The sequence below is a fragment of the Sus scrofa genome, chromosome 15 (assembly GCF_000003025.6).
Source record: "Sus scrofa isolate TJ Tabasco breed Duroc chromosome 15, Sscrofa11.1, whole genome shotgun sequence".
NCBI lineage: Eukaryota > Metazoa > Chordata > Mammalia > Artiodactyla > Suidae > Sus > Sus scrofa.
In genome coordinates, this window is record NC_010457.5 from 106,556,033 (window position 1) to 106,569,680 (window position 13,648).

At 36.2% G+C, this 13,648-nt stretch overlaps 1 protein-coding gene across 7 annotated transcripts in view; it reads left to right on the forward strand.

The window, feature by feature from the left end:
* Window positions 1–13,648, forward strand: part of NBEAL1 (neurobeachin like 1) — a 170,684-nt gene that overhangs the window by 40,031 nt on the left and 117,005 nt on the right. For all 7 annotated transcript variants that reach the window (XM_021075105.1, XM_021075106.1, XM_021075109.1 and 4 more), the window contains 4 exons: window positions 2,469–2,550; window positions 3,094–3,221; window positions 8,093–8,175; window positions 13,096–13,181. In XM_021075105.1, the coding sequence (XP_020930764.1) occupies window positions 2,469–2,550; window positions 3,094–3,221; window positions 8,093–8,175; window positions 13,096–13,181 (379 nt within the window). The remainder of the gene's footprint in view (window positions 1–2,468; window positions 2,551–3,093; window positions 3,222–8,092; window positions 8,176–13,095; window positions 13,182–13,648) is intronic.

Consider the following 13,648-nt stretch of genomic DNA (forward strand, 5'->3'; position numbering starts at 1 on the left):
TTTGTTTGTACAGTAACTTGACTTTCTCCACTTCTTCCTTTTGTACTTTGAGCATCTTGAAGACAGTTATTTTGAAATCTTTGTTTAGTAGATCTTTTTTGGGGAGTTTCTGTTGATTTTTTTCTTTCAACTGGGCCATATATCTCATTCTTTGATTGCCTTTTGATTTTTTTTTTTTTGCTTTTTGCTTTTTGCTTTTTAGGGCCGCACTCGTGGCATGTGGAAGTTCTCAGACCAGGGGTCGAATCAGAGCTGCCGCTGCTGGCCTACACCATAGCCACAGCAATGCCAGATCCGAGCCACATCTGCAGCCTACACCACAGCTTGTTGCAACACTAGATACTTACCCCACTGACCAAGGCCAGGATCGAACCCGCATCCTCATGGATACTAGTCAGGTTTGTAACCTGCTGAACCACTCCAGGAACTCCCTGATTTTTGTTTTTGTTGAATACTGGGCATTTGACTCTAATAATGTGGTAACTCTGAAAATCCCTTTTCAGGAGTTTGCTGCTTATTTGTATTATTTTTGTTTATTGCTTTTGTCTTTGATTGTTAGAGATAGTGTGCTGACAATCACCTAACTTGTAAACATAAAGTCTGCTTAGATCTTTCCTGACCCTTTTCCTCAGCATATGTGGTCACTCTCATTTCCTCCATTTATGCCATTGTTTTTAAATGTCTGAGTCCTTAATATCTGGCTCCTGAAAGGGAAGAAAACAAAAGATGAAGAGGGGAAGAGGAATGGCTCTCGAAGGCCCCTGGAATTTACTTCAGCCAGAGGTTGTAGCAGCTTCCAACAGCAGGGGAGGTGCAACTCTTTGTTTGCACCTCTGTAATCATAAGCTGCAATCAGTGATCAGAGCACAGATCCCCCATATTTGAAGGACAGGGTCTTTTTGCCTGCCTTAGTTCCTGTCAGCTCTTAGCAAGCTGCTTCTGAACATGTGCACAGCTGCTTACCACGTCTGGGTTTGGGGATTGGTAGTGCTACCATGCTAATAGCTGAAGTGGACCAAAATTTAGGACATAATTGTAATTTACCATCCGAATTTTCTTGTTACATCAAACTGTTTCTTGCAGTGTAGCTGTTTCCTAGGTAGGAAGACAGATTCCTAGTACTTCCTCCTTGGCTACCTTCCTGAAATCCTCTCTAGGGGCTTTGAATTTTACCTCTGCCTTTACCTTTTTCTTTCTCAAAGATGTCATGCCAGTCTGGCTTCTTACAGTAAGAACTCAGTTGATTCAGTTAATCTTTCCCATTCTTTTAGCATCTACTGGGTTTTAAGATATAATGTGTTTTTCAGGGTATCTCAGAACATAATAGAGTTTTTTGTCTTAATAGAATTTTTTTAATATGTCAAGAAAAAGATGGATGATGTTAGAGTTCATGTTAGCATTTTATGTGTCATACCTCAGTCTTATTAAAATGAAATAGGGAGTTCCTTGGTGACTCAATAGTTAAGGATCCAGCGTTGCCACTGCTGTGGCTCTGGTTACTGCTATGGCAAGAGTTCTATCCCTGGCATGGTAAGTTCCGCATGCCATGGGCGTGGCAAAAACAAACAAACAAAAAAGGAATAAAAATGAGGGCCATTTTGTAAAAAAAAAAAAAAAAAACCGCAAAGAAATTGTTGACCTATTGACCAAGCAAGGCATGTACTGTGACCTCTTGGAGTTTGTATAGATGCCCACCAAGCCTTTTTAACATAGCTGAGGAGATAAATTATGAATAAAAAGGGAACTATAATTTCGGAAAACAAGTTGAAAACTATAAAACTACACAGCATGTGGCATAAAGGCAATGATATGTATAAAAACCAAGCTAAGGATCTGCACAGAGAAATAGTAACAAACCTGGAAAGAAATAATCCAAAATTTATGTAGTTGCTGTTGTTCAGGTTGTAAGAATATTAGTGACTTTTTCTCTTCTATTTCTGCTTTGTGATATTTTTAAATTTTTCTTAATAAATGGTAATAACATGTATTTCTCAAACATTCTCTGTTGATTGTTAAATGTCATTTGATGGATTTCCCATTGTGGCTCAGCAGTAACCACACTGACTAGTATCCATGAAGATGCAGGTTTGATCCCTGGCCTCAGCTCTTTGGGTTAAGGATTGGCATTGCTGTGAGATGCAGTGTAGATCACAGACGCGGCTCAATCCTGCATTGCTATGGCTGTGACGTAGGCTGGCAGCTGCAGCTCAGATTTGACCACTAGCCTGGGAACTTACATATGCTGCAGGTGCAGCCCTAAAAAGAAAAAGAAAAAAAAAAATGCTTCGTGAGATATATTTCACATTCAGTAGAAAAGCAATTATATGTAACCATATTGATTTTGTTTGAATAAATGTTATTTGTATTTCATTTGCTAACATGCATTCTCAAAGTCAAGCTGAATACATGAACATACATTTTTCTTAGTATTCACACGTAATAAATATATGACTGTTTTTTCTTCACAGAAATCTATCTAATGTAGAAGAAATTGGGACCTGCTCATACATCAATCATGTCATCACTATGACAACACTCTATATTCAGCAAGTAGGTGTGAATTAATATATTCATTTTTGTTTCTTTATTGAGAATAACTAGTTTTTATTTTTTAAAATATTATGGTAAAGTTAATTTTTTAAAGGAGGTGATAATTGAGAAGATCATTAAAATTGTCATTGGGTACTTACATATGTCAGGGAACTTATACGTATTATCTAAAAGTAATCAGTTACTAATACATTTTGTCATTTTAATTTAAAAATTGAAGTGTTTTATAAATGGCTTTATGAAGTGACACAATTTTTCATTTTATGTATTTATTAATTATTCATCAAATAGCCCTCTTATTGAAAGCATCTTTTTTGGAAGGATGTTTGGCTATTTGCAATCCTTCCTGGTAAATACTTAAAATTTGAAAGGTTTTATCCAGTCCATATGATTAACTGACCTTCTACAGACTCAAATGGGACTAAACTTATTCCAATAAAATTATTTATTATTATATAATGAATGAAACATGTAGTTTTTAATGATGTATGTTATATAGCTTAATATTTTTCAGTACATATAATTTTATGTTTAAATTTTCAGTTAAAAAGCAAAAAAAAAGAGAAGGAATTGGCAGATCAGACATCTATTGAAGAATTTGTGATCCATGCATTGGCATTTTGTGAAAGTTTATATGACCCATATCGGAATTGGAGGCATAGAATTTCAGGGTATGTCTTATAAATCAAATGTTCATTTAAAACGTGAATGTCATATATATACAGTTCTTCAAAGCAAGTCTCATTCTCCATGAAAGCAATTGGTAAGATGTGTCTAAGACCCCTATTTCTATCTCTGAGATAGAGAACTACATTGGAGGTAATGATTAGTCATAAATGCCACTTCTAGATAACAGATTTACTCTGAACTTTTATTTGTAATGCAATTGAATGCTAATAATCTGATAAGAAAGTCTCAGAATACAGTAGTATCAAGTAGAGTGTACAAATTTTTCAAGGAGCTTTTCTCTTTTTTTAAAGAATATTTCATAATTTGAAAATGAATTTTAACAGTATTTTGTGTTATCTGTTTTTAATTGCAGAGCTTATGTCAGTCAGGAAAACACCAGTGACCTCAGGAAGCAGCTATTTCTTTGGGGCTGTGGGAACAAAGGGAAGAGATTGGAGTTTCAGAAACTAGAAGTTGAAGGAGACTCTGCAGTGCTTGGTCTCAGTCTTCTGAGGAAAGAGCCCTTAGGCAGTGCTGGTATCACTAGCAGTCAAAAAGGGGCTGGTTAAGAACTGTTGTCGGGAGTTCCTGTGTGGCTCAGTGGGATGAGGATCCTGCATTGTCACTACAGTGGCTCAGGTTGCTGCTGTGGTGTGGGTTTGATCTCTGGCTCAGGTATTTCTGCAGGCTCTGGGTATGCCAAAAAAAAAAAAAAAAAAAAAAGAAAACAGAAAGAAAGAAGTAGAACTATTTGGCTGGTAAAAAAAAAAAAAAAAAAAAAATAGGACTAAGGAGTCAGTCCCCTTTTCATTCTTTCAACCTTTCAGGCTCCATTAGTATCCATTATTGATGAACTCAACAGGGAGGTAGCTGGAGAAAAATATAGTTACAGAATGCCTGTCCCAGCATCACAAAGCAGGTGGAATATAGGATACTGGATTTGGACCTTGGTGGCAATGGCATAATTACTAGTACTCAACTCAAAGAGAAGAGTTTAAAAACTCCTATGTCTTTCTTACCTGTGGGCAAGGAATAAGATTTGTATAATCACCCACAGTCAGTTTCTTTTTTAAGTCTCCCAAATCTCAAGACTTTCTTCATTTTTTCATTGTCAATCTAACTTGACCCACTTATAACCAATTCCTACTTCCTGCAACATCTCATTACTAAAAATGTTTATTTTTTATAGGCTTTTCAGGTTTTTTAGTGTAGTATGCCTTCACTTGGAATAGGCACCATTAGATGATGGTGAAGAATTGGTAACTGAGGGACATATGTGTAGACTATATGGTAGTACTTTGTATGTTCCATATAGTGATATTTTATTGAAATAACACCTCTTTTAGTTAAAGCAGAAAGTATCAAGTAGAAATAATAGGAACATATACCTCGGTTATTAAATAATCCTGTCTGCTTGTTTATAAATTTGCTCTCCTTTCTGTATTGAAAGAAGTAATCTTTAGTGGTTCTCCATAGAAACAGAAAGAGTAGGTTTGTGTAAAGGAGGAGTTTTATTGTAAGCAGTTGCCTCACGTAAGTACAGAGGCTGGCAAGTCTAGACCTGCAGTGTGGGCTGGCAGGCTTGTGACCCAGGAGAGCCACTGGTGCAGTTAGAGTTCCAAGGCTAAAGAGCCAGTGTTGCAGTTCCAGCCCCAGTTCAAAGGCAGTCAGGCTGGGGACTCAGAACTGATAGTGCAGGTGAAGTCAGAGGGCAGTCTGCTGGAGAATTCCCCCTTGCGTGGAAATGCCAGTCTTTTGGTTCTACTCAGGCTTTCAACTCATTTGATGAGGCACTTTCTGGAGGCAGTTCCTTTACCCACAGGTTACCAATTTAAATGTTAATCTTACCTAACACCCTCCAAGTTGACAGAATTAACCATCACACTGTTCTCATACTTTTAATAGGAAGGTACTAATGACCTCCCAAATACTTCCTTTTCTATTTTGAGCTTTTTTTTTTTTTTTTTTTTTTGCGTTTTAGGCCAGTACCTGTGGCATATGGAAGTTCCCAGGCTAAGAGTCGAAATGGAGCTGCAGCTGCCAGCCTACGCCACAGCTACAGGTACAACTGAGCTATGTCTGCAATCTACACCACAGCTCACGGCAACACTGGATCCTTAACCCACTGAACAAGGCCAGGGATTGAACCTGTATCCTCATGGATACTAACTGGGTTCTTAGTCGGCTGAGCCAAAACAGGAACTCCCTCTACTGAGCACTAATATGTCTTTTTCCAGTAAGAAAGTGCTCTGCATTTTTCTTGGCAAAGATGTTGTATCAGATAGGATAAGCTGCAGTAACTCACAATAGATTAGAATACCAAAGATTTATTTCTTATTCATGTTCTCTGTCTACTGTGAATGTAATGAGTAGAGGGAGCCTACTCTACTCATCAGAGTCACTCCACATCCTAAACCAGCAGAAAAGCAAGCATCTAAGGCCTTGCTAGTTACCATGTGAGAAGGAAAAGAAAGCTCTGAAATTTCTCACATTGGCAAATTATTGCTCTTTTTTGGTCATGATATATCTCACTTTCATTCAGAGCTCATTGGCCGGGGCTAGTCACATGTACCCATCTACTACAGCGAGACCAAGGAGTTAGGTCTACCTTGTGACTGGAAGGGGTAAACATGGAAGTAGTTGACAGCACTGTCACTGCCTTTTGTCTCTGCCTGTGTACTGCTCATGACTCTAAAAATTCAAAGAGGCACGTGATTTAAGTGCTCCATTTGTAGCCTTTTTACTCATTTGGCCCTTTGGTTCTCAACCAGTCATTGTTGCCTCTATTTTGACATTTATGCTGGCGTTTCTTAAGGAAATTATATTTCTTCTTCTCACTATTGCTACTTCCCCACACCCTCCCCCACCTTAGAATTGTCAGTAATGGCAAATCTAAGATAAGATTTTAAGTTTTGAAACAATGACAAAGAATTTTTCCTTATAGACAGGAAGACTTATAGGAGGAGGAACATAGTATCAGTATGACAATGGCAAAAGAAAGGCTTTTAAAGGAATCTTTAAGAGCAAAATGAAAGTAAAGGTGGGAGAAAGAGAGAAGATGTAAAAAAGTAGATCCAAGAACAGATTGAACCAAATTAAGTAAAATTGGTAATTGAAAACAAAAACAACTTCTGAGAGCCAAAAACAAGAAGAAAACTTTTAAACATTAGAATATAGAAAGAGAATTCTGTAAGTGCCATGTGACAATAAGAACAAGAAGGAGTAGAGGATGAGTGGTGGCATTTTGTGAATGTGTGTAAATGTGTATGCCAGGAGTTATGCTGGCACTGTCTGTGTATTATATCTAATAGGCATAACAATTTTGCTGGGAACAATATGAACTAATTCCGAGGTAAATGGTAAAAGCAGAGAGTCAGACTTGATTTTCTTTGACTTTGATAAAATGTAATGCAGATAAATCATAAAAGTAGGGGAAATCTATAGCTGTGGAAGACCTATACAAGGGAACTATAGCAACAACTTAGACTTTATGTATTATTCTGATTCTGAAGTTAGATGGAGATTTGGCATATATTTTCTTATTGTTTATGATTGTTGCTTACAAAATGGCTAAAACAGTTTAGAACAGATTTAATCAAATTAGCATAATTTCAAACACGGAGCCTTTTAAAAGTGTATTTCTTGTTTGATGAAATATATGGATTTTTTCATATCTTTATATGTAATTTGATTTAATAGATTTGATTAATATATTAACCCAATTTTGATTCTATTAGTAGAATATATCTTTTTTTTTTTTTTTTTTTTTTTTGGTCTTTTTGAGTTTTCTAGGGCTGCTCCCATGGCATATGGAGGTTCCCAGGCTAGGGGTCTAATCGGAGCTGTTGCCGATGGCCTATACCACAGCTCACGGCAACGCTGGATCCTTAACCCACTGAGCAAGGCCAGGGATCGAACCCGCAACCTCATGTTTACTAGTTGGATTTGTTAACCACTGTGCCAGGACGGGAACTCCTAGAATCTATCATATTTAGAAAGATTTCTTCAAATGACACTAAAATAAGTGTAGGGAAAGCAGTCTTTCCTGAAAATGACTTAGTCATTCAAGCATTTATTTAAAAATACATTTATTGAGTGTCTACTTTGTGCCCAGTGTAAGATCAGTAGGACTCACTGACTGCCCACAGAGAAAAATAATTTATATTAACTTATGCCTTGGGGCTTCTACTGGCCAAATCTGGGACAATATATACCCAAATATGATTAATTTCAGTGTTGGAGTGATGAAGAGAGAGAGAAAGAGAGGGGAGAAGAGGGGGCTCTTACTTACATTAGAAGGCCAAATGCCAATTAGTAATGTACGGGGGAGCTGATGTTAGAAAAAAAAAAATTCACCATTTTTCACATTATAGGAAAGATGTGGATCATGATGCTAAGTCTAGGGGGAGAAGTTTTGATAAGGAACATGGTTTTTGCATGGTTTTAAAATGTTTCTCCATTGATTACTTACTTGTTGCAAAGGAAAAATTGGTAATTATTTTGTATACTACTGGGCAGTACATTGACCGGATGATCAAAATTAAAATCTTCATTGAGAAGCAGGTGGACATCCTGTGCCTCCGACTGTGATGGTCTAAAAAGGACTCATCATTGCTTATCTAGTAGTCCAGCTATGTTTCGCTGTTAATCGTTCCAACTTTTTTTTTGCATAATTCAAAACAAATTATTTTAATTAGTGAGTATTCAAATTATTGGCTAGACTTCCTTTTTAAGATTGTGTCAATCCTAGAGATGTATTATTAAGTACACAAATCAAAAGTACAATATTAAATTTATTTTATAATTGTTTTTGTAATTGTGCTCTCCATACTTGCCCATGTTATAATTTGGTACTAACTTCTTTTTAACATAGACGAATCCTTAGTACTGTGGAAAAGAGCAGACAGAAATATAAGCCAGCTTCTCTCACAGTGGAGTTTGTCCCTTTCTTTTATCGTAAGTAACAGCTCTAATTTCCCTTGCTTTGATTCTGATATTATGCTGATTATTCCTTATCTTATTCAGACCTTGATTTGGCTTTGTGTATTTATAGGATAAAGATTCTAAGAACCTCTTATGGGAATTCCATGTTTTGTTGTGATTATTGTTCTTGGTTAATTTAGTTTATTTATTGTTCTAAAAGTGTTTTGAGAATAGCTAAATGTTTTAATGACGGTACCACATTTTAGAACATTAGAATTTTTACTGAAAATAAACTTGAGAGAATTGACCCCTATATTATGTGACCTATGTGGAATCTAGTTTTCTTTCCTTTTTTTTTTTTTTTTTTTTGGCTTTTTAGGGCTGCACCCATGGCATATAGAAGTTTCCAGGCTAGGGGTTGAATCGGAGCTACATCTGCCAATCTACACCACAGCCACAGCAATGCCAGAATGCCAGATCTGAGACATGTGGTGACCTACACCATAGCCGACGGTAACACCAGATCCTTAACCCACTGAGCAAGGCCAGGGATCGAACCTGTGTCCTCATGAATACTAGTCAGGTTTGTTTTTGCTGAGCCACAACAGGAACTCCTAGTTTTCTTTCTTTTAAAAAAAATTACGCCATATTTTAAGAAAATAGAACATTTTGCAAATTATAAAGGGAATACCTTGTATTTCCTGCTGAAATTTGTCAGATCTTAGCGTTTTGCTATATATGTTTCAGTTTTCTTTCTTTTCTCCCCTAAGAAATAAAATAAGACAAATAGTCCTTTGGAGGGCATTTAGTCCTGTCCAAAATGTATATAAGACATTTGGCCATGCCAGAAGATCCTTAATATTTGGTCCTGTTCAAAATGAGCATATTTGGTTCATGCCACATGGTTTTGGAAAGGACGAAATGTCTGCTAACCAGTCCTTTGTTTGATTGCTTGGTGAAGATGATTGCAGTGCGTAATTTGCTTAGCCACCAGTGGTGATGTTGGCTTCATCTAGATAATCAACTCACATGTCCACAGTAGGAAACTCAGCATGCCAGTAGAATAGTGTAGGTGTTTCTATTCAGGAAGAGATCTTGCAACATTCCAAAGGCTTTTCTTGGGTTTTCTAAGGGAAGGTATGAGACCAAATTGATGGGTGTGCGAGCCACCCTGGCTTTGAAGTGCAGTATTCCATAGAAGACATTTATACCTTGTAATAACCTGTGAATGTAACTTCCAAATCCTAGGAAAGGAAATACCTAAATTACAGGTTACACTATCGTCAGGGAAGCCAAAGGTGATGAATTCCTATCGGTTGTTTATAGTTATCATAGTCCAGATCAAGGGCCATTGTTACCAATGTTGCCTTGTAACTAATTTGTCACCGTTACTGTCAGATTTTCAGTGATGTAATTCTTGGTCCATTTTCCTATATAGAAGGAGAAAGAATTTTTCATGCCCCTTGATAGTAACCATTATTCACAGTAATAATAATGAAATCTTTTGATTATAAAAATATTTTTTCCTTTTGTAATTTTGCAAGTCATCCTTGGGATGGTATTTTGGCAAAGGGTGAATATCTTGTTTTTCAACATTTTTTTTTTTTTTTTTTTTCCAATTTTGGCTGCCCTGTGGTGTATGGAGTTCAGGGATCAGATCCCAGCTGCAGCAACCCTGGATCCTTAACCCCCTATGCTAGGCTGGGATCGAACTTACGTCCCAGCATTCCCAAGACGCCACAGTAGGAACTCCTTTCAGTGTTTTTTTTCATCTAATATTTTTGCATCCATTGAAAATACATACCTGGATTAGTTATTTCCTTGAGGGTTGCAATATTGTTGCCTTCAAATTCTGTCCTTATACTTCTAAGGATAAGGAGTTGTATACAATCCTGTTGTATTCTGTATACAATCGGCTGTTATATTCTGTAAAAAAGATTTTTCTCTCATAAACTACAATTGTTCCTAAAAAGGCTGGGCAAAATACTTAAATTTTTCTTTTTTGCTGTCTGTTTTCAAAATGAGTTCAAGTAGTAGTTACTTCTAGTGGGGCAAATAAGTTTTATTACTCTCTTTTTTGTGTATCATTGTGGATTCACTGACTTTTATTTATGCAGTGTTTTACAATCAGTTATAGTCTTTGATGCTAAAATTGTTCCACACTTGATCACTGAGAGTATTTTCTCCTTTTCAGTTTGCCTTTTCATTTAGTTGAGTCTTTTTAAACGCAAAAGCTTTAAATATTAATGGAATCTAATTTATGAATTTTTTCTTTTATGATTGTGGTTTTTGTGTTTTACCAAAGAAATCTTGCTTACCTTAAGTTCGTGAAGATTTTCTCTTTGTTTCTTTTTTTTTCCCTCTGTTAAGTCAGTTATCTGTTTTGAGTTAATATTTTCTACCTAGCATAAGATTTTTCATTATTGTTCCAGCAACATTTGTTGAAAAAGCCGTTCTTTCTTCCATAGAGTTACCTTGGCACATCTGTCAAAAATCGGTTGACTATAAATGTGGGTCGATTTCAGGATTCTCTTTCTTTGTTCCATATGTCTACCTTCATGCTGTTACCACACTGCATTGATTATTGTGACTTTATACTAAGTTCTAAACTCATTAAGCCTTCTAACTTTGTTCTTCCTTTTCAAGTTGTTTTTGCTATTCTGGATCCCTTGCATTTTTATATGTTTTAGAATCCATTTTTCAATGTTGTTACAAAAAGGCCTGCTGGGACTTTGATTGGGGATTGTCCTCAATCTGTGGAACCATTTGAGAATTGCCACTTTAACAATACTGAGACTTCCAATTCATGAACTTGCTGTATCTCATTGTTTATTTGTATGTTACTTGTTTCTAAAATCAGTATTTTGTAGTTTTCAATGTATAAATTGTACACATATTTTGTTAATTTACCCCAAAATATTTATTCCAAGTACTTGTAAATGTGAAGTCTTTAAAATAAACTATTGCAGAAAAAAAAAAAAGCCTTATCTTCGGGCTTATTTTTGATAACGAAATGTCCCTTTCTATCCATGATAATAGTCCTTGCTTTGCCTTGATTAATACTCCTTGCCTGTTTTGTCAGATACTAACATAGTATCTGATACTCCAGCAGTCTTATGGTTACAGTTTACATTGTGTATCTTTTTACATTCTCTGTGTGTGTTCTGTGTGTCCTCTATGGCTGAACAGAGCTCTGTCATCTTTGTGAAGTTTTACAGTTCAGCTTGCAACTAACTTCTTGTTAGGTTTTTCCATCTTGTGTGACTCCATGCTGTAATTTAGGATTGGTACTTGGGCTTAAAGTGAGCCTTTTGAATATTCTACATTGCTTTCTCTGTATACCTCCCTCCATTCCACTATTGCTCCATAAATTCCAGTTGCCTGGGCCTCCCCAAACTTTTTGTCTGTCTCCTTACTCAGCAGTCTGTCAATACATTTTAACTCAAAGTTGTTTCTTTTTGGTAATGTTTCTTTCTTTTTTTTTTTCTTTAAGGCCACATCTGTGGCATATGGAAGTCCCAGGCCAGGGGTCAAATAGGAGCTGCAGCTGCCAGCCTCCGCCCACAGCCACAGCAATGCCAGATACAAGCCGCGTCTGCAACCTATACCACAGCTCATAGCAACGCTGGGTACTTAACCCACTGAGTGGGGCCAGGGATTGAACCTGTGTCCTCATGGATACTAGTCGGGTTCATTACCTCTGAGCCGCAACAGGAACTCCTTTGGTAAAGTATTTTATGTATAAGATTGGAAATAATCTAATGTGATAGTCCTGTCTTTGTGTGTACTAATGTACTGGATTGTTAGTAGTGTCAAAAGACAGTGGAAAAGCATAAATGTTTATCAGTAGAGAACTGGTTAAGTAAATTAAAGTACATCCTTATAAGGGAGTGCTCTCTAGTCATAAAAAGGAATAAGGCAGATGTACATGTTAAGATGTAATAGTGCCCAGAATATATTAAGAACAAAAAAACATGATCTAGTAGTATATTTTGAGCTTGTTTTTTTTTTTTGTCTTGTTTTTGTTTTTTTAAGGTGTGCGGAGCAAGGTGGATTGAAGCATAGGTTGGGGGAACCTTGCTTTTCCTTGTCAGTTCTTTTATGCTGTTTTAATTTTTCTTTCTCATGTGCATGTATAACCTTTTTAAAAGGTTAAAATTGGAGTTCCTGTTGTGGCGCAGTGGTTAACGAATCTGACTAGGAACCATGAGGTTGCGGGTTCGGTCCCTGCCCTTGATCAGTGGGTTAACGATCCGGTGTTGCCGTGAGCTGTGGTGTAGGTTGCAGATGCGGCTTGGATCCTGCATTGCTGTGGCTCTGGTGTAGACCGGTGGCTACAGCTCCGATTCGACCCCTAGCCTGGGAACCTCCATATGCCACGGGAGCGGCCCAAGAAAAGGCAAAAAGACAAAAAAAAAAAAGAAAGGTTAAAAATTTTAAGTTTTATTTCCTTTTTATTTAAAAAATAAAATTATGTTAAATGAAAGGTTTCTACTAGTACCGGAACTTTAGAATATTGGATGTGGAGTGGACCCAGGAAATCTTTTTGTCTATTTTTTTCAGTTTTACAGTTGAATAATTATAGTCAGTTATACTAATAAGAAGCAATGGTAGTAGTAAAAAGACATCTAATTCTATATCAGATTTGGGTTAATTTCTAGGTCTGTTACTTAGTGACTTCAGGCAGGATATTAAATTTTGATCTTTCATTTGCTTATTTGTAAATGGGGGCAAATTATCCTCATACGGAGTATTATAAGACTTAAAGGAAGTAATATAAGGAAAGTATCTAAAAATACTCTTTGATGGTTTCTCTTTTTCTTTCCTATGGAAAAAAATGCATATTAACTTTGCCTTTTAACAAATTTTAGCCTTTCACAAATAGTTCTTAATGTTTGTGTCAGCTATTCCTTAGAGAATCTTATTTATATATTTTATGTATCATATTCACAGAGTGTTTTCAAGAAAGTGAACATCTCAAGGAAAGTCTTAAGTGTTGCTTATTGCATCTCTTTGGAGCCATTGTAGCCGGCGGGCAGGTGAGGAACGTGTTGAAAGTTAACCTATAAAATGATAGTGAACAGTGCAGAAAGTTTTCTGCGGAATATTTAATGAATTATTTGGTTTTTGTGGTAACTTCATGAGCCATGCAGGTATTTTTCTGAGTTTAGATCTTGTTTAAAAACTAATTTACTTACTTTTATTTATTAACTTCCCAAAATTCTAAGTAATAATATTAGCATTAACAATAAAATTACTGCATAAATAACCAGATTTAATAAATTTTGGTATTTTAAGTTCTTAAATATGTTAACTTTCAGCTTTCAGTTCCATCATCGAATATAGAAGATAGTCATCCCTATTAGTTCATTTGATAAAACTGAATTCTAGCAGTTTCCTTAAGACATAAGAATTCAGTCAGTCTTCTATTTATAATTATTAAATGCATATATATAGGGTTTATATGCATTTCTTCAACAAACTCAACTAATTTTTTTAATTATTT